General features: G+C 47.7%; 1 protein-coding gene and 1 long non-coding RNA gene across 2 annotated transcripts in view; one reads left to right on the top strand and one right to left on the bottom strand.

Annotated features, from left to right (window-relative positions):
• Positions 1-25,930, bottom strand: part of LOC135827264 (nidogen-2-like) — a 51,934-nt gene that overhangs the window by 565 nt on the left and 25,439 nt on the right. Inside the window, exons 4-6 of the mRNA XM_065339792.1 lie at positions 20,956-21,078; positions 8,607-8,729; positions 6,214-6,336 (exon numbers count right to left, since the gene is read on the bottom strand). Coding sequence (XP_065195864.1) covers positions 6,214-6,336; positions 8,607-8,729; positions 20,956-21,078 — 369 coding nt within the window. The remainder of the gene's footprint in view (positions 1-6,213; positions 6,337-8,606; positions 8,730-20,955; positions 21,079-25,930) is intronic.
• Positions 552-1,682, top strand: LOC135827483 (uncharacterized). Its single transcript, XR_010555463.1, has 2 exons — positions 552-602; positions 1,121-1,682. It is a non-coding gene; the product is annotated as an uncharacterized LOC135827483 (long non-coding RNA).

Genomic DNA, 25,930 nt, shown 5'->3' with positions numbered 1-25,930 from the left:
AAAAGTAGCGTCGTCTCCACCGAACCAGTTGTCAGTGGCAACATATAGGAATCGTGTACATTTCTTCGTTTCTTCTTTGCTGTTTTCAGTGAGTGTTTTGTTTTCTCTTTGTCCTTGATCTCGACGATGTTGTCGTGCTCATTACCTTACTGAGACGTCTCTTGTGACTGTAGCCAGTGTCACGGAGGATTTTATTGGCGTGACAAGGTAGATCGCCGAGATCGAGCGTGAAAAACGCTCTGCATTAGTAGCTCCTGTAGAATGTTTTCTGGGATGGCGTATCCATGGTCAACAAAACCAAGGTGCAAGACAGCATGAGAGATCGTGTAAACGATGTGAACTCCAAAAGGTAAGCTCCTGAACAAGTGGAAAGATATAGGTATTTACAAACTCTCTCTTCATCCATCGATTGCCGCTATGCATTGCATTTTGCCTTCACAGATAATCTGGCCAAATTTATTGTAACTAGAGAGTGCAATCGTGCTTGGGGCCCATCCCAATGTCATCACATGGCTGTGGTGACTAGTGTATATCTGGGAGAATTTTTCCTTGACTGATACGGAGTGCAGGTGGATCGATTATGAGAAATGCGAACATGTGAAGTAAGTAATTAGTTGTCGAACAAATGTGCAATAAAATAAAATTTACTTTACACTCAAACATACACTGTAGATGTACATGTAACATCATGATAATGATTCCATCTTCATTGTCCCGCAACTGGTACACCATACGCACCGAATACATGGTGTGTGTGTGCGTGCGCATGTACATGCACACACTCTCATGCGTGGCCGAGTCGGCCAGATGAACAGACCATGCATTTGCACGAGGTGTCCGTAATGTCATTGGAATGCTGTACTTTATGACTTTATTCCAAAAGAGTATGTCTTGCCCCTGACGAATGGAGTTGTGTCTGTGCTCGGCGGGTATCGGGCTATGACGCAACACTGCAATCAGTGCTGCAATTAAAAGAGCACTGCATGGATTATTTTGACTAACTTCCTTTGCGTTTACTTGGTTGAGCCCATGGTTTCATTTCTGTGTTCTGTCATGATTGGCCTCTGGAAATAATCAGAGTGGATGTCATTTTGCCATATATGTGTGCCTTGTGCGACAGGTTCAAGGCTAGATGCACTTCAAATTCGGCGTGCGATCTCAGCGTCTGGGACCTGATGAAGTCTTGGTTGGATGATTATTCAAGCCTGACACTACTCGACACACCAATGTACATGTCAATGTAATTTTTCAGAGCTGCACTATTTACGTGTTGATGCTTACTTCGGTGTTAGCGTGTTTCCCCCGGATTGTTTCTATCATCATGATCGTGTGTTCTTGGGCTGAGCGAGCACATGCACAAGTGTGCAGCTATAACCCTGTGTATCTTTGGTTACACTTTGTTCTGCAATGCATGTACCTTGTAACATTATGTGCTTGCACTGATTTGTCTGGCCTGCGTATTTCAAGACTATTCAGTGCATTAGACTCAGGTTTGTTTGGTTGCCGGATGATCTCTTGTTGCGTCGCTCTGTATTTGTATTCATCAATTTTTGGGCTTGAGAATTGAGCTGTTGTGTGGTTCCCAATATGAAAACATCATGCTGGTGCTCTGTGTTTCGATTATCGACTGTCGGAGCAGTCATGCATTTATTAGCAGAACGGTCAATACTGTAGTCTTTTCACGTGTTTGTCTTTTCGCCGGGGGTATTAGCGGTAACGCTGCACACAGAACGGCAGTGTTGCATCACTGGACGACCCTGCCTCTGCATCTGACTTAATTTCCCCAGGATCTGGTGCAGTTACACCAGACAGTCACTTCCTGTAAACACGCAAACAGCAAACGAAGAGATCCCGCAAATCAGGAAAAACCATTGTGGAAAATATAGAGTAGATCATACAACATTCAATAATCTGGAGTAATTACAGTGAGACAAACACTTCAAACAGTGATCTCTCTCTGTGTCTTTCTCTGTCTCCATCCTTCCAAAATACCCTATGATAATTCCTTAGAATTATTTCATTTTATATTCTTAGGACATCATTCTGAACATAATAAATTCTTCCATGGGTCTTCAATCACCACGGAGGGCGAAAATATATCTAAGTCATGCAGTTCACGGGAGGTGCGAGCTGTCATGGATATAGAAGCTGATATTGTGTCAGCGTGAGGGCAGAGACAGAAAGAAGACACTGATTTCTTGAACAACTCACCTATATATAATCGAATCCACAAGGAGCGCTCATACTTTGATCCATCAGGACGCGAAACATCTTCAAAGCACTCTCAAACACGGAGTTTTACTGTGGGCAGCCAATTTCACAGCCATCATGAAGGCACTCGACGACTACAGGAGTTTTGTAGAGGAAAGAACAAGGAGTAAAGAGCGACAACAATCGCTTGAAGAAAAAGCAAAGAAAAACTGCTGTCTCTCCAGTCATTTAGATGCTGTTGCCCTTGACATCTGGTTCCATCCAGAGGACGCGACTTTTGTTTGTCCCCAGTTCTCTCCGTTGCTATGCGTATCGAAGGAGCCGTGACGTCACACTTAACAGCCCCATTCTTGTGATCCTTGACTGGTCCTATATTACCCACATAGCCACAATATCGACTGTTCTATATTGACTGTTTATATTGACCACTTTACGCATTGGAATCTTTCGACTTTGGAGAGACTTAAGCGGGATTCCCAGAAGCTTTTTTTGCGATGCAACATGCGATGCGACGCGATCTGCGACGGACGCGTGCGATGCGAACTTGCGAAATACCATTCACAGAAGAAGTCAGTGATGCGACAACGCCTTGCTGATTTGGGTACGTCACAATGATATCCGCGCGGTTTGATACAACGTGTACAAATTTATAGGCAACTCTTGAACCTTTGTACAACTTTGCTGTAGAAAAGGTCAAAATCATACGCCAAATCGCTTGTCGCATCGCATCGCATCGCAAAAGTTGAGCCAAGCTCAACTTCTGCGATGGCCTGCGATGGCCCAGTTGCGGCAGTTGCGTGGGGTGCGACATGGCTGCGATTTGGGGTTTTCCCGGTTTCGCGCGTGTCGGATCGAGCGTCGCATCGCAAAACAGCTTCTGTGAATCCCGCATTAGAGATGTTCTCTCCATTTCAAAAAGAAAACCTGAAGAAAATAAAACAAGGAAAGAGAAGAAGTAGAATTCGAACCTGCAACACACACCTGCTGACACAGCCTGGCACACAGACAAGACACACTCAGTGGACAAGGAAACAGAGTGCTCTGACGCAGGGGATGCTACCCGTGCACTCCAGCCTTTCAAGACCTCCAAGCCCATTGAGTCCTGCACCATCACAGGCAACTCTTGGAAGTTGGTCTCTGCAGGACCACCAAAGACCAAGCGTTCTGTTGTTTACGTTGGAAACATCACCCCTGACTGAAAAGAGGCCCGCGTCAAACAGTGCATCGTGGGCAGAAGCCAACGTACACTTCCTGGCTTTCCCATTCATGTGCACACCTGCAGCATACATTTGATAGAAAGTGGGAAAGCATCTGCTAGAGTCACCATAGATGCAACTTGACATTTTGTGGTGACTGCCCACAACTTCTGGCCCAGACCCTCTACTAAAGACTGCGGAAATTCTCCAAGAGCAGCCCTGGCAATGACAGCGACAGTATCAGAGGCAGTGGTGACAGCAGTAATGCCAGTGGGAAGAACAGCTATGGAGGCGGTCGCAGCAGCAGCCGTATTAGCGACAGCAGTGACAGCCGTATTGCTGACACAGTGAACAACAGCAACAGCAGCAGCGATGCAGCAGCAACTGAAACAACGGACTCCTATGACTCGGCCATTATCCCACACCTAGGTGAGCGAAAGAACAGGAAACGTGCCAACTAAGACTCGCCTTTCACGCTGGCACCAAGCTCCAAGCTGGTCAATACAGAAGAATGATCCTCAGTTGGAAGCACAGGGAAGTAGTAAGTCCGGGGCGCGTTCTGGGCAACTTTTTGACCTTTGACCTTTGGGTCAAATAAGGCGCACTGTGTCGGGCGCGCTTGGTCTGGCCCCGGGACTCCCCAGGGTTTGACCTTCGACCCCTGGCATGCCATAAATGTCATCCTTAAGGTTCTTTTCGCCATAGGTGGCGAACGTGCACTCGTGCACGTTCGATGCATTCGTGCATTCTCACCAGGGAGTAGTAAAATACTTACTATTCCCTGATTCGCACATCGTAGATGTGCATTGCATGCAATGAATGACATATTGCGCATGCGCGCATACGCAGCACCGCACTTACCCTCCAACCAATCCGGCTTCAGGAAACAAGACGGGACCAAACTGCAACTCGCACGGATCGTCCACCAGATATCCACAGCTAGGGATGCGGGGAAGCATGTTGTAACGTGTTTCTTCGATCTCAGTAAAGCCTTTGATCGTGTATGGCATCAAGGCTTGCTGAAAAAGCCGAGCCACTACGGTGTCGACGGCAAGGCTCACAATTGGCTCGAAGCCTACTTGACAGGACGCAGACAGCGGGTGCAGGTTGAAGGCACAACATCCGCCTTCATACCAATACCAGCGGGAGTGCCCCAGGGCTCGGTCCTGGGACCACTTCTGCTCCTGGCGTACACCATTGACCTGCCCACTGCCTGTGAAAATGCTACAACCTCGTGTAGCCAGTTCGCGGGCGACACCGCACTAATTGCCATTGCAGGCAGCTACATTGAGTGTGAGGCTGCGCTACAAAGAAGCTCGATGCCGCAGCAGAATGGCTAGAGCGCTGGCACCTGCTAGTCAATAAAACGAAAACCGTCATCCTCCCATTCTACCATGCTAAATGACCCCCACCACGACTACCCGAAATAAAACTTGGCCAAACCCTACTAGAAACAGTAACACATCGTCACCTCGGCATCATCTTTCAGCACGACCTAAGATGGTCAGCCCACCTTGACTTTGTGCTGAAGAAAGCCGTAAAATCTTTTAATATTCTCTTTAGCCTCGAATCAACTCTACACACTAAATCACTCTCTCTCATTTACAAAACGTATATCCTGCCTATAATTGAATATGCATGCATTGCTGTCACCCCACTCTCAATCGCAGCCCTTGACCGTCTTGAGCGAATCCAGCGCAAGGCGGCCAGAATCTGCCTCCGTCTCCCCCTCTACACTCCTCTGGATCATTCAACACTGCTCCATTGGCTCAAATGGCCGACAATGTTCTCTCGCCGCAAAGTGAAGCTCACCCTTCTTGCTCACTCCATAAAATACCAATATGCCCCACACCACATACGCTTGCTCAACACCCCCGCTCAAGTTACGGCCCAGTACAGCCTTCGACACGCACGCACTTGGCACCTCCCACCCTCCAGAACCGATCGCTGTAAAGACTCCCCACTGTACAAGTCCCTAGAATACTACAATGCCCTCCCTGCTAGCATTCGTGACGTCTCCTCCCGACCTGCTTTCAAACAAGAAATCTGCTCACTGCTGATTAACTCAATCTGCTCCTGCAGCGCTCACCCTCTCCCATACTTGTAAAGTTCAAAGTGATGTAAATCACTTTCCAACTGTTTAACCCACAATCTCACCTTCTTATAAATTTATCTCTTATTGGCGATGGTGCCATCGTCAGAATAAAGAATTCAAATTCAAAAAAACAACAACAACAACAACAACAACAACTCAATATTATTACTAAACATGATCACTAGATCTAACTCGGGAAAAGAAAAATCAATATCCACCTCAGGTTGTTTCTTTTCGATCGCGCCTCCCCACATTGGTGCCTTCCAAGTTGAACAAGTTGTCGGTTTGCCCTTCGTAGATAATGGTGTTGGAGCTCGGTGTCAGGTCGTCGAATATCTCAATATCCTTGTCAGTTTTGTGCCTTGTTGTTGCACTATCTCACTGTATATTATCACGTGTGTATCATGCGATGCTTCAAAGCTACTTCATGAGAGAGAGATAAATTTAAAGAACAAGTTAAAGGTATGCACAACCAGGTAGACAGTCTGATGTAGAGACATATATACGACTTCTTGAGTGGCAAATGACATATATACGACTTCTTGAGTGGCAAATGACATATATACGACTTCTTGAGTGGCAAATGACATATATACGACTTCTTGAGTGGCAAATGACATATATACGACTTCTTGAGTGGCAAATGACCATGAAATCAGCAGATTAAAGATCAACATGGAAACCAACACCAATAGTCGTAGAGCAGCATACCTGTACATTGGCCCCCGTCTCCAGAGTAACCGACATTGCATCGGCATGTGAAGCTACCATCCATATCATTACACGTGGCATTGTTATGGCATGTATGACTTCCACCAATACATTCGTCAATATCTGCAGAAAGACAAAAGTAATCAATATTGTGGTAACTGTTGCATGTTGAAACACTTCAATACCTTGCTTAACCATTGTTGTCAGTGTGGGACAAACATTTATAACATTTCAGCCTTTGGTATAATAATCTTGACCATTCTCATATTTTGCAAACGGCAGTTAAACCTAACAATTGGAGGTATGGGCATTCGCAAAAACACCGTTATCTATTTTTAAAAGAATAATTGTCACCATCTGAGTTATGCACCCTGTGATGGCAAATGTGCCATACAGCGCCATGAATGGTCGTACGAACGCCTTATACACTGTCGTCCGGCCGGAGGGGGTGAGGATGTTGGCCGCTCTGTTTAGGACCCCAAGCCGTTGGCATGCTCGGGTGGCTACGGAGTGTAGGTGATCGCCAAAGGTCATCTTGGCGTCCACCTTCACACAAAGGAGGGTGATGCTGGTTGTCTTGGGCACCAGTGTGCCACCAAACAGGAGTGGGGGGAGATCTAAGCTGGCGCATCTGAGGGTGGCTGTCATGGCCTGGGATTCAGTTGGTTCAAAAGTTACTTTCCACGTACGGCCTCTTGAGTGGCAAATGACATAATACAGGTCGTCCCTCGGTCATACATAATCTCTGGGACTTGACAAATGTTATGTATTAACGGGGTTTATGTACTAAACGAAAGTGTACATAACTTGCCTGTGTACCAGAATTTTTCACTTTTTTCAACTTTTCTGAGTGTTTGAAAAGGCGACGAGGAGACAATAACTTTATTAATGCGATTAATAGTATAAGTGAAGCGGACATTACAAAATGATGAATGAGAATACATGTATCTAAAATGGTTGTTACTAATCGCTTTTCTTGAGACTATCATCAGGGAAAATCGTCTCACAATAGAGGCTATACGGAGAAACAAACTACTTATAGGTTATCGGATAGTGGGAAGTATACAAGGTGAGGTGTGAAAAAAAACTAAAGTGGGAGAGAAGACGAAAGAAATTAGAAGAAAAGATGTGAGAGTGTCCTGACGGTGTGAGCTAATACAAAAGGTGAGTGAAATGAAGGCGTGGAAGCAGGTGAATGTGATAGAGTGAGGAACTGTGAGGTGTAGGTGTATGCGAATCTAATCCAGACTAGAAGCTCACTAATGCCGTAGGTCATGAGGGATGCAGGGGAACCACCGCAGTAGGTAGCGAAAATGAGGGCTGAGACCTCTACAACAGGGCTTTACGTCTGAAAACAACCGCACGAATTAACAAGCAAGTTGTCAGAGAACAGGGAGAGAGACGGGCAGGCAGGCCAACAGACAGGCATATAATGAAAATATGGCGATAGTGATCCGTCTGACTTCAAGGGTTCATGCTGTGTGGAACAGCAGCAGTGCGAAGTTCGGCCTGGTGCGGTATGGCCCGCACCTCGCTGGGCAACGCATTCCAGAGCCTAGCTCCTTGGAACGCGAGACAACCCTTACCCAGCTCAGCGCGGGTTGGCGGTGGTCTTAGACTCATAGATAATTGCAGCCGAGTAGGTGGTCAACAAGATCCTCGCCTGAGTGTTTCTTGCTTATAAATTCTACTACTACTACTATTCTACTACTACCATGACTAGGGAGGGAGATATTCTTGATTCCCTCGATATAACATAAAAATTATGTTATAACGGTCACAGTCAGCAAAGATTCTACGGTTCACATGATACATGCCCAGCCGTGCGGGTACAGTCACTCGGAAAAAAGTAGAGTTTGTCGGTTTGTCATGTGCGCTTTGATTTCTGAGCTAATTTCGTTCACAAGTAGAAACTAGAACACGATGTGCCTCCACTGGAAGGCCAAAAGACGAACAAATTATGTACTATTGAGGTAGGTGGCATGCGGGTACGGAGAAATGTTATGTATTAACGGGGTTTATGTACTAACGAATTATGTACTAACCGACATAATTTGTATGGAAGTGATCACGTTTCGTCCGGGACTTGAGATTTCTTATGTACTAACAGGGTTTATGTACTAACCGGACTCGTATTAACGGGGGACGACCTGTATACGACTTCTTGAGTGGCAAATGACATATATACGACTTCTTGAGTGGCAAATGACATACATACGACTTCTTGAGTGGCAAATGACATATATACGACTTCTTGAGTGGCAAATGACAAATATACGACTTCTTGAGTGGCAGATGACATATATACGACTTCTTAAGCGGCAAATGACCATAAAATCAGCAGATTAAAGATCAACATGGAAACCAACACCAAAAGTCGTAGAGCAGCATACCTGTACATTGGCCCCCGTCTCCAGAGTAACCGACGTTGCATCGGCATGTGAAGCTACCATCCGTATCATTACACGTGGCACTGTTATGGCATGTATGACTTCCACCAACACATTCGTCAATATCTGCAGAAAGACAAAAGTAATCAATATTGTGGTAACTGTTGCATGTTGAAACACTTCAATACCTTGCTTAACCATTGCTGTCAGTGTGAGACAAACATTTATAACATTTCAGCCTTTGGTATAATAATCTTGACCATTCTCATCTTTTGCAAATGGCAGGTAAACCTAACAATTGGAGGTATGGGCATTCGCAAAAACCACGTTATCTATTTTGAAAAGAATAATTGTCACCATCTGAGGTATGCACCCTGTGATGGCAAATGTGCTAAACAGCGCCTCCTTCTGCAAGCTAAAATGCTTCCTCTGCAGTCCAATTCTTTCTTGAACAAAGTCATGAGTCGAGGAGATTGCTACCCTTAGCGCAGCCCCAATCACTTCAACGACCTTGTCCCACACTGGCCACAATCACTACAACGACCTTGTCCCACACTGGCCACAATCACTACAACGACCTTGTCCCACACTGGCCACAATCACTACAACGACCTTGTCCCACACTGGCCACAATCACTACAACGACCTTGTCCCACACTGGCCACAATCACTACAACGACCTTGTCCCACACTGGCCACAATCACTACAACGACCTTGTCCCACACTGGCCACAATCACTACAACGACCTTGTCCCACACTGGCCACAATCACTACAACGACCTTGTCCCACACTGGCCACAATCACTACAACGACCTTGTCCCACACTGGCCACAATCACTACAACGACCTTGTCCCACACTGGCCACAATCACTACAACGACCTTGTCCCACACTGGCCACATCTGTTCTACCTAACTCTTTAGGGTTTGGCATTTCTGTATTTTGCTTTCACAGACTTTCGGTGGATGTTCCTCTACAGGAGGGCACTTACATGCAGAAACAATGCCTCATATTTGCCCTTGATAAAATTACCTCGTCTGTTTGCTCCAGAGGCCGCTACTGTTGGAATTGGCACATGCCAGTAGTTCGACACATCCGTTTCAGTACTGTAGACGACGCAAGTCAGTTGGTTGCTTGTGTATGTATTTGAAATGTTTGATGCACCATACTCTGGCAAAACGTCCAGTGGAGATACTCTGCTGATCTGTTCGCCCCGATGCCATAACGTTTTCCAGAAAATGCATGATGCAACAAGGTGGACAACCATTTCCTCACGATTGTACCGATTGTACCGGTTCAGGAAGGTAATGTCAACGTGGCCTAGGTGACCATCGATGTATTAGATTAGTTGGAGGATGAATCGTTCACGTAGATCTACCACGCTTTGGAATCCACAGTCGCTCTCGCTATGCACCTATTTCAATCGCACTTGTCACCCAAAGGGTGGCTCTCATTCCATTTGTCGCTAGTTGATGATACCAAAGCTAAATGCGAGCAGTGGCACCGCGTCTATGTTTGCAGCTTTTGCTAAATTTCCAACCGTTAATCCAGACTAGAAGCTCACTAATGCCGTAGGTCATGAGGGATGCAGGGGAACCACCGCAGTAGGTAGTTCTGAGTTGTCCGAGCCACTGGCTATTGCAACTGGAAGCTGGTGGTTCCCAGGTTCTAGGAGTAGGTGTGGGCACGGTAGTTAGTAGAAACTTCTGCAGGCTCTGAAGAATCGTGCCAGGTGCCATCATCAACTGCTCCAATGTGTAACAATTGTCTTCTGGCCTATGCTTCCTTCTGTCCTTTAGTTTATATACCTTTGAGCATCAAAAGTGGTATGGGCTTGTGCATGACAAATTGCTACTAAAACTGTTAACTGCAACAGATAACTATGACGAGCACGGCACGAAACAGAAAAGCACGAATGAGAAAATGTACTGCATCGATCAGGACTAGAAACGAGAGAGCTAGGAAGCTCAGGGCCCTACGCTATGCTTTTTGCCTTGATGACCCAGACAAAAAAAAAGCATAGAGATATTATAAATTCTTATAAATTTCTCCTTTTTTTAGACATAACCTGGGATTCGAACCCGCACTATCGCCCTGCATGCATCCCCCGATACACTTCCCATACATACTAATTCTTCCAAGTTGCTTCACGTTATGATCTTGCATTTGTTGTTGTTGTTTTCTTTATTTGAATTCGCTAAAACCAAACGGACAGAACTGTCCAAGTCCAGTGACAAGGGAGCGAATGATGAGCGTCATAATCACTATGCATCAAAACATCTCAGGACAAAATGAGACAGACTATAATTAAAGCAGGGTCTGCACAACACTTGTACATAAAGGGGAGTACGAGAACAAAGGCGTGGTAGAGGGAGAGAGAGGTAGAGAGAGAGAGAGAGACAGAGAGAGAGAGAGAGAGAGAGAGAGAGACAGAGAGAGAGAGACAGAGACAGAGACAGAGAGAGACAGAGAGAGACAGAGAAACTAACAAATGAGGGCTGAGACCTCTACAACAGGGCTTTACGTCTGAAATCAACCGCACGAATTAACAAGCAAGTTGTCAGAGAACAGGGAGAGAGACGGGCAGGCAGGCCAACAGACAGGCATATAATGAAAATATGGCGATAGTGATCCGTCTGACTTCAAGGGTTCATGCTGTGTGGAACAGCAGCAGTGCGAAGTTCGGCCGGGTGCGGTATGGCCCGCACCTCGCTGGGCAACGCATTCCAGAGCCTAGCTCCTTGGAACGCGAGACAACCCTTACCCAGCTCAGCGCGGGTTGGCGGTGGTCTCAGACTCATAGATAATTGCAGCCGAGTAGGGGAGCGCCAACAGCACTTGCAGTGTGGGGCTAGCACGGGAGTAGCGGCAGCGCCCAAACCAGGAAGATGAGCTTCTGGATGAAGATCTCCTGGACACGGTAGGCGCCGAGTTGGACTAGCAGGTTTCTGGCAGAGGTGCGCGGCGAGCGTCCGTACACAGCTCGAGCCGCACGATTCTGCAGAACTTGGAGACGGTCCAGGTGCTTACCCGCCAGCGATGGTGAGAAGGCATTGGAGCCATATGAGAAATCAGGCATGATCACAGACTTGAAGTACTGGATGCGGCTTTGCATGCTGAAGCAGCGACGCATCCGCCACAGAACACCGACTTTCTTGTTGAGGCAGGCAACGCACCTATCCATCTGGGTGTTCCAAGCCATGGCGCTGTCAATGTGAACTCCGAGGTAGCGAGCAGAAGAGACAGGTGGCAGCTTAGTCGCATGACACCATACGTCCAGTTCAGGTTGCGCTTCTAGCTTCCCAGCCGGTACTACCAATGCCTGACTTTTTGATGCATTAAGGATCAAACCTCGCTGCTTCAGCCAGTCAGCAATGCATGTCACTGCTCTGGAGAGAGTGACGGTCAGTTCCTGTTGTGTTGGGCGACTGCAGGTCAGTGCAATGTCATCTGCAAACTGGATGGACTCAGCTTGCTGGGCAACAGATGGTATGTCCCGGGTGTAAAGGCTGAACAGCAGTGGACCTAATACCGATCCCTGTGGTACTCCACAGGAGCAGGCTCCCACTGTGCTAAGCTGGGATCCCAGCTGGACAATCTGGCAGCGATCGGACAAGTATGACATGAGCCACTGGAGCGCTGTTCCAGTGATACCCACACAGAAGAGATCTTCGACTAGTTGCTGGTGGCGGACCTTGTCGAACGCCTTCGACATATCCAGGAGGACCACACCCGTGAACATGCGGCGGTCTCTTGAGGCGAGGATCTTGTTCACCATCAACACAAGGGCATCCTCCGTGGAATGTCCTGTCCGGAATGCAAACTGTGTGCTGGGCAGAGAACCAGCCATATCCAGAAAGGTGACAGGTGCCTTCTGCACCACCTTCTCTAGCAGCTGCGAGAGAATTGGGAGCAGGGACACAGGACGGAAATTGTTGGCGACAGATGGATCGCCAGCCTTGTGCAATGGGGTCACATACGCACGCTTAAAGCCAGCAGGTACAGTGCCGGAGGTCAGGGACGCATTGAAAAGTGCTGCAACTGATGGTGCTAGCAGGTCGGCACAGTACTTTAGAAGTAAGCCTGGGATGCCGCCGCTCCCGGTTGCTTTGCGCGAGTCGATGCGCTTCAAAAGCTGTTCAGCATCGCAGACACGCACATGTTGGAATGAGGTCAGGGCAGACCGAGGCTGTGGACCCTGAGGCATAGAGAGCACTGAAGGTCGAGCATCATCAGAGACTACCTTGCCAAACGTGGACGCAACATGTTTCATGTCGCATGTCGGCTGGATTGATTGTCTCTTGCGTCCAGTCACAGTATTTAGGACTGACCATAACTTGTGTGGGTTTGAAAGCCCTATTTGAATATGCATTGTGGCCAGCCGTCTTTGAAGTTTGATGGTACGGTACAGGACAGGTACGGGACAGGTACGGTCGAGGATAATACGGCACCGTCTACCACCTTGATGACCTAGGCAAAAAAAGGATAAGGATGTTATAAATTCTTCAATTCTCCTTTTCTTTTTAAGCATAGCCTGGGATTCAAACCCGCACTATCGCCCTACATGCATTCCCCCCATACACTTCGCATTCATACTCATTCTTCCAAGTTGCTTCACGTTATGATCTTGCGTTTGGAAGCCCTATGTGGATGATGCAGCCAGCTGTATGTGGCCAGCTGTGTTTGATGGTAGGGTACGGTACAAGACAGATACGGGATAGTGCCAGGCGTGACACAAACACACAAACAAACACACAAATACCAAATTAAAGCTGTGTGGACCCTGGCTAGCGCCAGACGTTACTAAAGTAACGTCTTCTGCATAGGTACGGGAATAAAATGTACTGCACTAATCAGGACAACAGTCCCTTTCAAAAGATTAGCAATCAGGTTTGGGTCTTAAAAAGTATGAAGATAAGGGAAAATTGGACAAAAAAGTACATACAAGAGCTTGTTAGAGCACCGCAAATTGTTCCGTGAAGGTTTCGGAACAATGGGACCAGCCGTAACCTATCTTCAGATCAAACTTTTTCATTGTTTTGGTGATCAAGCTGAGAAGGTGGCTGCACCAAACGACTTGTTGTTGGAGCTTGCGCTTCCTCCCAAACTGACTAACACTTGACTGGCTCATGCCATGTGAGCACACCCACAACACTGAAATAGTGTGAGTGAATAGAAGTCATTGCGCTGCAGCTTGTGTTGACACCGGCACATCGATCGATCAATTTCCTGTTGAGAATTATTTTTGTATTTCAAGATCGCCAATTTATGTGAATTTAGGAGTCAACGCCGTATTCTATCAGCCTTCACAGGCGTCTGCTTTTCGCAATATGTCGTCGGAGTCACACGCATGGCTTTGCCAAGTCATGACCACGAGAATGAATCTGTGTCCATATCGCTTTCGTCACATGGTAAGTGTAAAATAGCATCGCAGCTCAAAGAAACTATTTGGTCACGAAACGATTCCGGTCCTTGCCGCGCTTCAACATTCGACATGTCCTCCCTGAGTCCATATCAATACGAGGAAGAACGTTTTTTGTACTTGTGCTTTTTTATTTTATTTATTTAATGTTCACATAACCAGCTCGAAAAGAATAAGGAAAGACAATGGTATGGAGACTAAGACCAACTGACAAGTAATGAGCAGGCGCTGTGTCGAGACGTAGCAGTGATGGTGGGGCATTGATGACTCTTAGACCTGAGGTCTCGGCGTCACGGCCAAAAACACGCACCGAAAACAAAGAAGACAAAGAAGATAGAGATGTACAGGTCAGAAAGATGCGAAAACCCCAAGGCTTAAAACGAGCGAGTGTGGGGGAGAAACTATCATAGCATCATACTATTCATAGGGAATCGACTGCCTAGAGTCAGTTCGTCTTGCTGTGGGGAGGCCGGGACAGGAGAGGGGCAGGGAGGGAGTTGCAATCGCTGATACTGCAGTGTGGGAACGAGCGCTTCAGCGCCAGCGGGGCAGATGCAGGCAGCTGGTGTTGGAACTGGTGGTCATGGCCACTGACACTACCGTGCTCGCTGCGGGATCTGGGGTTGGCAGAGGTGATATGGCGCGGTGACAAAACAGAAAGCAGCTGCGGAGGACCAGGCAAGTAGTGCAGCTTGTACAGGCAGGCAAGCGAGGCAACGATACGGCGGATAGCCAAGCTGGGTAGGTGTGCCCCAGGGCCGATAGCATGGGGTGTGCGGCGCTGAACATTGTTCAGACGCTGGAGGTGACACTGCGCAGCTCCCATCCATACAAGAGGCGCATACTCCATGAATGGTCGTACGAACGCCTTATACACTGTCGTCCGGCCGGCGGGGGTGAGGATGTGGGCGGCTCTGTTTAGAACCCCAAGCTGTTGGCGTGCACGGGTAGCTACGGAGTGTAGGTGATCGCCAAAGGTCAACTTGGCGTCCATCTTCACACCAAGGAGGGTGATGCTGGTTGTCTCGGGCACCAGTGTGCCACCAAACAGGAGTGGGGGGAGATCTAAGCCGGCGCGTCTGAAGGTGGCTGTCATGGCCTGGGATTTAGTTGGTTCAAAAGTCACTTTCCACGTACGGCCCCACTCGCTCAGTCGGTCAATGGGCACCTGGAGTGACTGCACTGCTGGAAGGTGACTAAGCTGTATAAGGTTGTGTCATCAGCATAGGCCTCCAAGCTGTCGCCGTCAGCAAGAATTTCTGGCGCGTCGTTGACGGACGCCAGGAAAAGTGTTGGACCGAGAATGCTTCCCTGGGGGACTCCAGCGGAGGTCGTATAGGTAGCTGACGTACGCCCTCCAACGAGGCACTGTAAGGGGCGGGTGTCCAGGTACGAGGCCGGCCATCTCTGAAGCGGACCATCGATGCCTAGGCTACGCACCTTGTGGAGGAGGCCGACATGTGAGACACGGTCAAACGCTCCTGCGTTGTCCACAGCAAGGATACGAGCCGCCCCTCCACAGCCCACAGCGCTTGCCCAGGCAGTTCGGAGAGCTTGCAAAGCGTCTGATGTTCCGAGGCCTTTGCGAAATTCAAATTGGTGCGACGTGAGCAGATGGTGGTCGTCAAAATAGTTCATGATGTGTTGCCAGCCTCTGCAAATACGCCGCCACCAACTTGCTGACACCTGACCAAACCTGTGCCATGCATTGCGATCGTCTGGCCCTGCGAGTTGCTTAAGAGAGCATGTCTGAGAAAACCAGAACATATGTGCAAGTCGATCTCTCAGATTTCGCTCAAATTTTGCAGATAGGTTTACTTTGGGGTGTAGATCGACATTCCAAAGCCCGCGCAAAATCTTTTGAAGGGAACCATGAAAATTGGCATACCCCTCAATGTTGGCCCAATATTGCAATGATTTATGGATCTCCAAACGAGCCACGGCACAGCGTACAAGAACAAGCTACGAACAAAACTCCATCAAGCCAACATTACCTCACCTTAGAAGCGTTCTTGGGGCAGCATGACTTAGCCATGCCAGCATCCCAGAAGACGAGGGCAATCATCCCTTTACGCCACAAATGATCGTCTTGAAAATAGCCAAACTACAAGCGCTGGTGAAACAGCGAGCTACGTCATACCTGTGCAGGAAAGCTCGCCCCTCCGCGACGTCTAGTCAGCAATTTCTACTCCAATACCACTCCCAACGCTGCAGAACAAAGTGTATTGTTGATTCTGACAAGGAAAAGCAGCGGTGATCACTTGTCACTCCAAACGACAAGCTTCTCCTTGCGCCACCAACATTTTTCGGTGCAACAGTTGATGCAAAAGTGACTGAATTTTTGCGTGTAGTTTTTGGATTTTACTGCAAGAGGAATGATGAAATCACGGGGGTGTTGAGCAAGTGTATGTGTTGTGGGTAATATAGGTATTTTTTGGAGTGGGCAAGAAGGGTGAGCTTCACTTTGCGGCGAGAAAACATTGTCGGCCATTTGAGCCGATGGAGCAGTGTTGAATGATTCAGAGGAGTGTAGAGGGGGAGACGGAGGCAGATTCTGGCCGCCTTGCGCTGGATTCGCTCAAGACGGTCAAGGGCTGCGATTGAGAGCGGGGTGACAGCAATGCATGTATGTTCAATTATAGGCAGGATATATGTTTTGTAAATGGGAGAGAGTGATTTAGTGTGTAGAGTTGATTTGAGCCTAAAGAGAATAATATTAAAAGATTTTACGGCTTTCTTCAGCACAAAGTCAAGGTGGGCTGACCATCTTAGGTCGTGCTGAAAGATGATGCCGAGGTGACGATGTTGTGTTACTGTTTCTAGTAGGGTTTGCCCAAGTTTTATTTCGGGTAGTCGTGGTGGGGGTCGGTTAGCATGGTAGAACGGGAGGATGACGGTTTTCGTTTATTGACTAGCAGGTGCCAGCGCTCTAGCCATTCTGCTGCGGCATCGACGCTTCTTTGTAGCGCAGCCTCACACTCAATGTAGCTGCCTGCAATGGCAATTAGTGTGGTGTCGTCCGCGAACTGGCTACACGAGGTTGTAGCATTTTCGCAGACAGTGGGCAGGTCAATGGTGTACGCCAGTAATAGAAGTGGTCCCAGTACCGAGCCCTGGGGCACGCCCGCTGGTATTGGTATGTAGGCGGATGTTGTGCCTTCAACCTGCACCCGCTGTCTGCGTCCTGTCAAGTAGGCTTCGAGCCAATTGTGAGCCTTGCCGTCGACACCGTAGTGGCTCAGCTCTTTCAGCAAGCCTTGATGCCATACACGATCAAAGGCTTTACTGAGATCGAAGAAACACGTAACAACATGCTTCCCCGCATCCCTAGCTGTGGATATCTGGTGGACGATCCGTGTGAGTTGCAGTTCGGTCCCGTCTTGTTTCCTGAAGCCGGATTGGTTGGAGGGTAAGTGCGGTGCTATGTGATTGTACAGACGAGAGTGGACTATTTTTTCTTGTGTTTTTGATATTATACTGAGCAGGGAGAATGGTCGGTAGTTGGTAGGATGGGAGGGTTTGCCCGACTTGGGGATGGGTGTAATAGTTGCGTCTTTCCAATCCTGTGGTATTTTTCCGGTTCTGAAGGACAGATTGTAGAGACTAGTGAGAGATGGAGAGATTTCCTTTGCAGTTTCTTTCAGGAGCCGAGATGGGATGTGGTCAAAGCCTGGACTCTTGCCAGTGTCTAGACTGCTTAGAAGCTTCTCGACCTCTTCCACTGTTGCTGCGATTGTATTTAGCGTATGACTGATGTCAGGGGTAGTGTTGATGTCTGTCGTAGTACAGGTGGTCTTGTCGATGGACTGCTGGCTTTGGGAGATAAAGAACTTGTTGAGAGCTGTTGCCTTCTCCATAGCCGTGGCTGCAGTGGAGTTGGCTGTCAATAGTGTGGGAATTGTTTGCTTAGGCTGTTTCTTCAGGTGCTTCAGTAGACGGTGGAGGTTTGTACCCGTTGACGTTGTTTGCTGGACGAACTCGGACTTAGCCTGTCGCAAAAGAGCGGTTACTCGGTTACGCTGGGCTGTGTACAGTTTCCAATCTGAGTCTAGTTGGGTCGCCTTGTAGGTGCGGACCTGTTTGTGCTTTGTTTTGATCTGGCTGAGGAGATCCTTCGTCATCCAAGGACGAGTGGGCATAGTATTTTTGCGGGATTTGCTTCTGGTCACTTGGCAATGGTGCACGGCTAGTTTCAGTATCTGGTCTCTCCGGAAGTTCCAGAATAAGGTTACTGGCTGAGGGTCAGTGGGATGTGGATTGTACTGCAGATTGCAGGTAGCAAGAGCTTCACGCAGGGACGCAATGCGTTCCTCGCTCCACAACCAGTATGTGCTGGAGGTGCTCTGCTGTGTAGTTCTGCTCTCATTTATTTTTTATTATATGTGGTTTTATTGTTTCTGTGGGTGGTGTGCTGCTGGGGTCGTAGGTTGCCTTGTATGACAACATGATCAGAGGCACCCATAGGGGGCAGGCTTGTGATGGTGATGTTGTGGCGGCTGAGACTAGAGATGGCCAGGTCCAGGCACGATGTAGGTGTGTGTTGGCGTAGGTGGGTGGCAAAGGAGACGTGTTGTGTGAGGCCACGAGTCTCGCACAGCCAATGCAGGTCCTCACCTAAGGCATCAGTGGTGTAGCTGGGGTGCCACAAGCAGTTCTTGGCGTTGAAGTCGCCAAAGAGTAGTATCTCATCCTGGGGGGGGGGGGTCTTTCAACTAGCTTTATGGCTCTCTCCAGTTCCATCACGAACTCTGCCGGGTCGGACCGCGGGGGACGGTAGATGTTACCTGCCACAAGGGAGGCTTGGCCGATTGTTATTCTAATCCAAATACATTCCGCTTGAGTCATGGGAATAGTAATTGTCTCGTGTTGGCAGCTGTGTGGTATGTATGTGGCAACTCCTCCACCAAAGGTGTCCCGGTCCGCTCTTACGCGTTTGTAGCCGTTGATGGCGTACATCCCGTCGCTGTCCGATAGATCCGCCCAGGTTTCCTGGATGGCGATTATTGACGGTTGTTGCAACTCTGCCACGTGGCTTAGCTCGTCCATCTTGTTGAACAGGCACCTGACGTTCGAGCTGATGAAATTTGCGACCTCCATTATTTTTTATTTTTTTATTTTATTTGTTCCGTTTTTTTGGTACTTCCGCAATTGAAGGTGTTGATCTCACTGATATTGTGTGGAGGACAGCGCTAGGATTGAGTATCCTGTGACACCAGTGCGCTGAAGCGTGAGCCCTGTGCTGGGGCAAGGGGTTGGCTTTGGCCAGGGTCGATGTTGTTGCTCTCTTTTTGTTTTTTGGAATTTTTGAAATCAGGTGAGGATTCCGCATTGGGACTGGGTCTCCTGCACCGTTCGGTAGTAATCCAGGGGTTTGGTGGCTGGTTAGACATGTCTGTGTTAGTCACCAGTGAGGAGAGGAGGTCTTCAGCACGCGCCGAATCTGGGTAATTACACTTTGTTGTCGGAGTAGTTGTGTTGGTGTGCGGTGAGTTGGATGTTGTCGTACTTGTATTTGTGCTGCCTGGCGGCGTTCCGGGGTGCACCGTCGTGCTGGTTGCCGACATGGGCGACGCGATGTCGTGTTCGTACGACTCAAACTGGTTGTTGACTGGGTCGTTTGGGTGCGGGCTCGGGAGCAGGTCTGCTTTCGGCGTGGTGTTGGCGTCGTCGGAGGCCGTTTGGGATACGGCGCTGGCGTGGGTCAAACTCTAGGGCGCTTTTGGTGCCGAATCGGTACGGTGAGACTCCGCTTCAGCTCCGCAGTTCATGTTCCGCTCTGTGCTGCCAGTGCTGCTGCCTTCTCTGCCGGCATGCGTGGAGGTGTGTGCACTGCGACGGTTTTGGCAGGTACGCGCGATGTGACCTAGCTGTGTGTGCCTACCTAGCCTGCGTGTGCCTACCTGGCCGTCTTAGATGATGCGGAGTTCGTGGTAACCTTCAGTCGTACGCAGGTACGACGGGATCGAACTGCCTGGTTTGAGTTCGAACGTGGCGAATCGCACACCAGTTGCTGTTTGTGTGCCGTTTGAAAGTTGTGTGCTGTTTGAAAGTTTGATTTTGCCGTGTTGTATCTCACCGATAAGCTTTCCGTACGGTGAGAGCGCAGCTTTTAGGACACCGTCTGAGATCCAGATCGGAGCATCATGGATGTGTAACTGTGTTGTTGGTGCGGAAACGAAGCGTGGTGAAACCCGTTCGCCCTTGCAATCGAAGCCATTGAGCACCAACAATTTGGCTTTTTCATATGACTCAACGGTAAGTCTACATTGACCCCTGCTTGTTGTCTGCATCGAAATGATGCCGTTGATACCTTGCTCTTCTAGAAGCTTTATGTAGGCCCCCACGCTTACCTGGGCTTGCGAGGGGAATACAACAGTGGTCTTCTTCAGTGTCGAAGACGAGAGCTGTCGCCAGGGCTCCGTTTCAGCTCCGTTTCCGGCCATGACGCCTGGCGGTTGTAGTGAATCAGCACTCTAAGTGATCTAGTTTGCCACCTGTGCATCCACAGCCATACGGGCTGGGAGCGGACTATTATGCTAAATAAACTATGGAGCTCCAAAAACTGCTTCCGCTCTCCAGCTGGTTGTATCACTTTTGATCGTTTTGGGCCTTGTTGTCGCACTATCTCACTGTATATTATCACGTGTGTATCATGCGATGCTTCAAAGCTACTTCATGAGAGAGATAAATTTAAAGAACAAGTTAAAGGTATGCACAACCAGGTAGACAGTCTGATGTAGACACATATATACGACTTCTTGAGTGGCAAATGACATATATACGACTTCTTGAGTGGCAAATGACATATATACGACTTCTTGAGTGGAAAATGACATATATACGACTTCTTGAGCGGCAAATGACCATAAAATCAGCAGATTAAAGATCAACATGGAAACCAACACCAATAGTCGTAGAGCAGCATACCTGTACATTGGCCCCCGTCTCCAGAGTAACCGACATTGCATCGGCATGTGAAGCTACCATCCATATCATTACACGTGGCATTGTTATGGCATGTATGACTTCCACCAATACATTCGTCAATATCTGCAGAAAGACAAAAGTAATCAATATTGTGGTAACTGTTGCATGTTGAAACACTTCAATACCTTGCTTAACCATTGTTGTCAGTGTGGGACAACCATTTTTAGCATTTCAGCCTTAGGTATAACAATCTTGACCATTCTCATCTTTTGCAAACGGCAGTTAAACCTAACAATTGGAGGTATGGGCATTCGCAAAACCCCGATATTTATTTTTAAAAGAATAATTGTCACCATCTGAGTTATGCACCCTGTGATGGCAAATGTGCCATACAGCGCCATGAATGGTCGTACAAACGCCTTATACACTGTCGTCCGGCCGGCGGGGTGACGATGTGGGCGGCTCTGTTTAGGGCCCCAAGCCGTTGGCATGCTCGGGTGGCTACGGAGTATAGGTGATCGCCAAAGGTCATCTTGGCGTCCACCTTCACACAAAGGAGGATGATGCTGGTTGTCTTGGGCACCAGTGTGCCACCAAACAGGAGTGGGGGGGGGGGGGGGAGATCTAAGCTGGCGCGTCTGAGGGTGGCTGTCATGGCCTGGGATTCAGTTGGTTCAAAAGTTACTTTCCACGTAAGGCCCCACTCAAGCAGTCGGTCAATGGGCACCTGGAGTGACTGCACTGCTGGGAGGTGACTAAGCTGTATAAGGTTGTGTCATCATCATAGGCCTCCAAGCTGGCGCCGTCAGCGAGAACGTCTGGTGCGTCGTAGACGGACGCCAGGAAAAGCGTTGGACCAAGAATGCTTCCCTGGGGGACTCCAGCGGAGGTCGTATACGTAGCTGACGTACGCCCTCCAGCAAGGCACTGTAAGGGACGGGTGTCCAGGTACGAGGCCAGCCATCTCTGAAGCGGACCATCGATGCCTAGGCTACGCACCTTGTGGAGGAGGCCGACATGTGAGACACGGTCAAACGCTCCTGCGATGTCCACAGCAAGGATATGAGCCGCCCCTCCACAGCCCACAGCGCTTGCCCAGGCAGTTCGGAAAGCTTGCAAAGCGTCTGATGTTCCGAGTCCTTTGCGAAATCCAAACTGGTGCGACGTGAGCAGATCGTGGTCCTCAAAATAGTGTACGATGTGTTGCCAGCCTCTGCAAAAACGCCGTCACCAACTTGCTGACACCTGACCAAACCTGTGCCGTGCATTGCGATCGTCTGGCCCTGCGAGTTGCTTTAGTGTCACTACCTACAAACATTGTCAGTCTTTGCTCGCCAGCTACTTTAACTACACTGCCAAACAAGTGTTTGAACACAATTTGAGAAGATGATTGCCACAGGTTCATGAATGAAATGTGGCTTGAACGCGCTCCACAAAAACCTTTTTTCATATCCGTCTTTCCTCATCTTTTACGAAACTCAAAGACGTTATTAGCTGACAGATATCGTTTTGTGCCTTGTTGTCGCACTATCTCACTGTATATTATCACGTGTGTATCATGCGATGCTTCAAAGCTATTCCATGAGAGAGATAAATTTAAAGAACAAGTTAAAGGTATGCCCAACCAGGTAGACAGTCTGATGTAGAGACATATATACGACTTCTTGAGTGGCAAATGACATATATACGACTTCTTGAGTGGCAAATGACATATATACGACTTCTTGAGTGGCAAATGACATATATACGACTTCTTGAGTGGCAAATGACATATATACGACTTCTTGAGTGGCAAATGACATATATACGACTTCTTGAGTGGCAAATGACATATATACGACTTCTTGAGTGGCAAATGACATATATACGACTTCTTGAGTGGCAAATGACATATATACGACTTCTTGAGTGGCAAATGACATATATACGACTTCTTGAGTGGCAAGTGACATATATACGACTTCTTGAGTGGCAAGTGACATATATACGACTTCTTGAGTGGCAAATGACATATATACGACTTCTTGAGTGGCAAATGACATATATACGACTTCTTGAGTGGCAAATGACATACAGTCAGTATCGCCTATAGCGTTGGTGTTTGATTTTGAGCATTTTATCACTATAAGCGATATATTACTATGACCGATACTGCATGCAATGTATGCGAGTGGGGTGTCAAACGACTCAGCGCGCCGTGCACATACGCACTACATACATGTACATGTACAATGTCATGTAGCTGGCTGTAGCTCCTGACACAGAAAATCAGCATTTCCTCATGATGGAGGCATATTTTGGCAACTTGTACGAGCAAAACTCACCAAACAACACTCACTGGACAAGTTCTTCACGAAGAAGTACCACCCTGTTCTCCTCTAACATCGCTTGATTTTACATCAATCACTATAACCAATGCAAAAAAATGTAATAAAGGTCTTTTGAAATAAGAATTTGATCACTATAGGCGATATATTACTATAGACGATTATTACTATACGCGATAACTGTGTATACTTAGTTATGGCAAATGAAAATGAATTTGAGAAATTGATCACTATATCCGGTATATTACTATAGCCGCCAACCTTATAGGCGATACGGACTGTATATACGACTTCTTGAGTGGCAAATGACATATACAGTAAAACCTGTAACTAACGACCACCCCTTGGTGCCCGGAAAAGTGGTCTTTAGTGGCAGGTGGTCTTTAGTTAGAGGTTTGCACCGCGTGACCATATATGGATCCCATTATATGATATGTATGTCAAAATGCAGATAATACAATCCCCCCACCACTTGCGCACTGACATTCTTCTTTCAGATCATACAACACTTGGAGAGAGAGAAAATCAAGTTTTATTGCAGACATTAAATTCAGCTCCTACTTCTGAAGCCAGGAGTCAAGAGTTCCCTGTTGAAGCTTCTCTTTGCGCTGGGGTGTACCAGTACTCTATCTACATGTACGTGATGCGGCGATGTTGCGAGTTTTCGCACCTTCACTGTAGACTATAGTATCCGCCATCGTATCCTGGCCCGTGTTCCGTACAGGTGAGTACATAATACTGTAGCATGCTAGCTAGCCAGCACAGACTGTCAGTGTGACCTAGCTGGTGACTGAGCTGTGTGATTGCACTTCGACAGAGAGCCGCTCAGTCTTAGTTTCTCCTTCGAGTAGTGACATCGATCAAAGAGCGCTTTGGATGTGCTCTCCAAGACGTTTCCTATCATGTTTGTTCTTGACAGCACTTGAAATTATGCAGGTGTAGTGCAGTCCACACTGATTCCACAGTCAAAATGAGACTGCGTTCATTTGTCCAGATGTAGTATCGAAACAGTCCTTTCAGGACCATGGAAAATCATCAACATTTTGAGAAGGAGCTTCGAGCAATGTTTGATTTCCTACATCGCGGTCGCTAGTTACGGGTCAAAATTCGACATTGGGACAAGAAAAGGCGGTCGCTGGTCGCGTTCAGCAGGTAGTCGCTAGTCACAGTGCATTTTGAATGTGAGACCGTCCGTGCCTGACGAAGTGGTCGGTAGTACCAGGCCGGTCACTAGTCACGGTGGTCGTTAGTCACGGTGGTCGCTAGTCACGGTGGTCGCTAGTCACGGTGGTCGCTAGTCACGGTGGTCGCTAGTCACGGTGGTCGCTAGTCACGGTGGTCGCTAGTCACGGTGGTCGCTAGTCACGGTGGTCGTTAGTTACAGGTTTTACTGTATACGACATCTTGAGTGGCAAATGACATATACAGGTCGTCCCTCGTTTATACATAATCTCTGGGACTTGACAAATGTTATGTATTAACGGGGTTTATGTACTAAACGAAAGTGTACATAACTTGCCTGTGTACCAGAATTTTTCACTTTTTTCAACTTTTCTGAGTGTTTCTTGCTAATAAATTCTACTACTACTACTATTCTACTACTACCATGACTAGGGAGGGAGATATTCTTGATTCCCTCGATATAACATAAAAATTATGTTATAACAGTCACAGTCAGCAAAGATTCTACGGTTCACATGATACATGCCCAGCCGTGCGGGTACAGTCACTCGGAAAAAAGTAGAGTTTTGTCGGTTTGTCATGTGCGCTTTGATTTCTGAGCTAATTGTAGCGGGCCGCAGTCTCTCTCGGAGGCAAATGCACACGGGTCTCAGTGAACACACTGTAACTGGCAATTGAAATGTACTGGCAACGAAATTAACTAACTGGCAACTAAATTAACTGATTGGCTACTAAATTAACTAACTGGCAATAAAAGAATCGTGAGCAGCAGCTTTAATACAAAGGCAGACTCCGTACGCTAATGTACGGGGATACGCTAACGTATGGGAATACAGTACGGGGATATGCTAACGTACGGGAATACAGTAACATACGGGATATGCTAACGTACGGGGATACGCTATACGCTACACCTCCCCTCTCAAATACAATCACGTCCTCGTGATTCGAATACTTGGTGATAGCTGGACACCAACAACTGGCTGTTATTTAAAAAAAACTGGCGGTATGCATGGTCGCGTCGGAATAAACTCGACGATAAGAGATAGGCAGAATGGATGGATGACTTGAACAATATAATACAGGTATGGAGTCGTGAACATTATAGTAGATCGCGAATTACTGGGAGAGCGTCAACCGGAGTATGGCAAATAATATCGGAAATGATAACGTTTGGAATAGACAGAAGAATGAACTGATAAACAAATCATAAAGTAGAAGCACACCAGGTTCACACGATCTCACGGGGTCAAAAGGGGAAAGAACGGTCCTCAAAATAGGACCTGAAAAACCACAGCACTCTTGCTGCACAACGCTGGCACAACCCGCCAGGAACATTGCAGTTCAAAAACCGAACTGAATACACTATACTATAATAATATCACTATTCACTATACGGGGCATTGTCACACACATTGTCCCAGGTTAGCTGGGTAGACCGTGGCTCACCATGATCAGACGCCTAC

The sequence above is a fragment of the Sycon ciliatum genome, chromosome 11, assembly GCF_964019385.1.
Source record: "Sycon ciliatum chromosome 11, ocSycCili1.1, whole genome shotgun sequence".
Classification (NCBI taxonomy): domain Eukaryota; kingdom Metazoa; phylum Porifera; class Calcarea; order Leucosolenida; family Sycettidae; genus Sycon; species Sycon ciliatum.
Note: the sequence above shows the minus strand (reverse complement) of the source record. Positions and strands in the feature narration are given on the sequence as shown.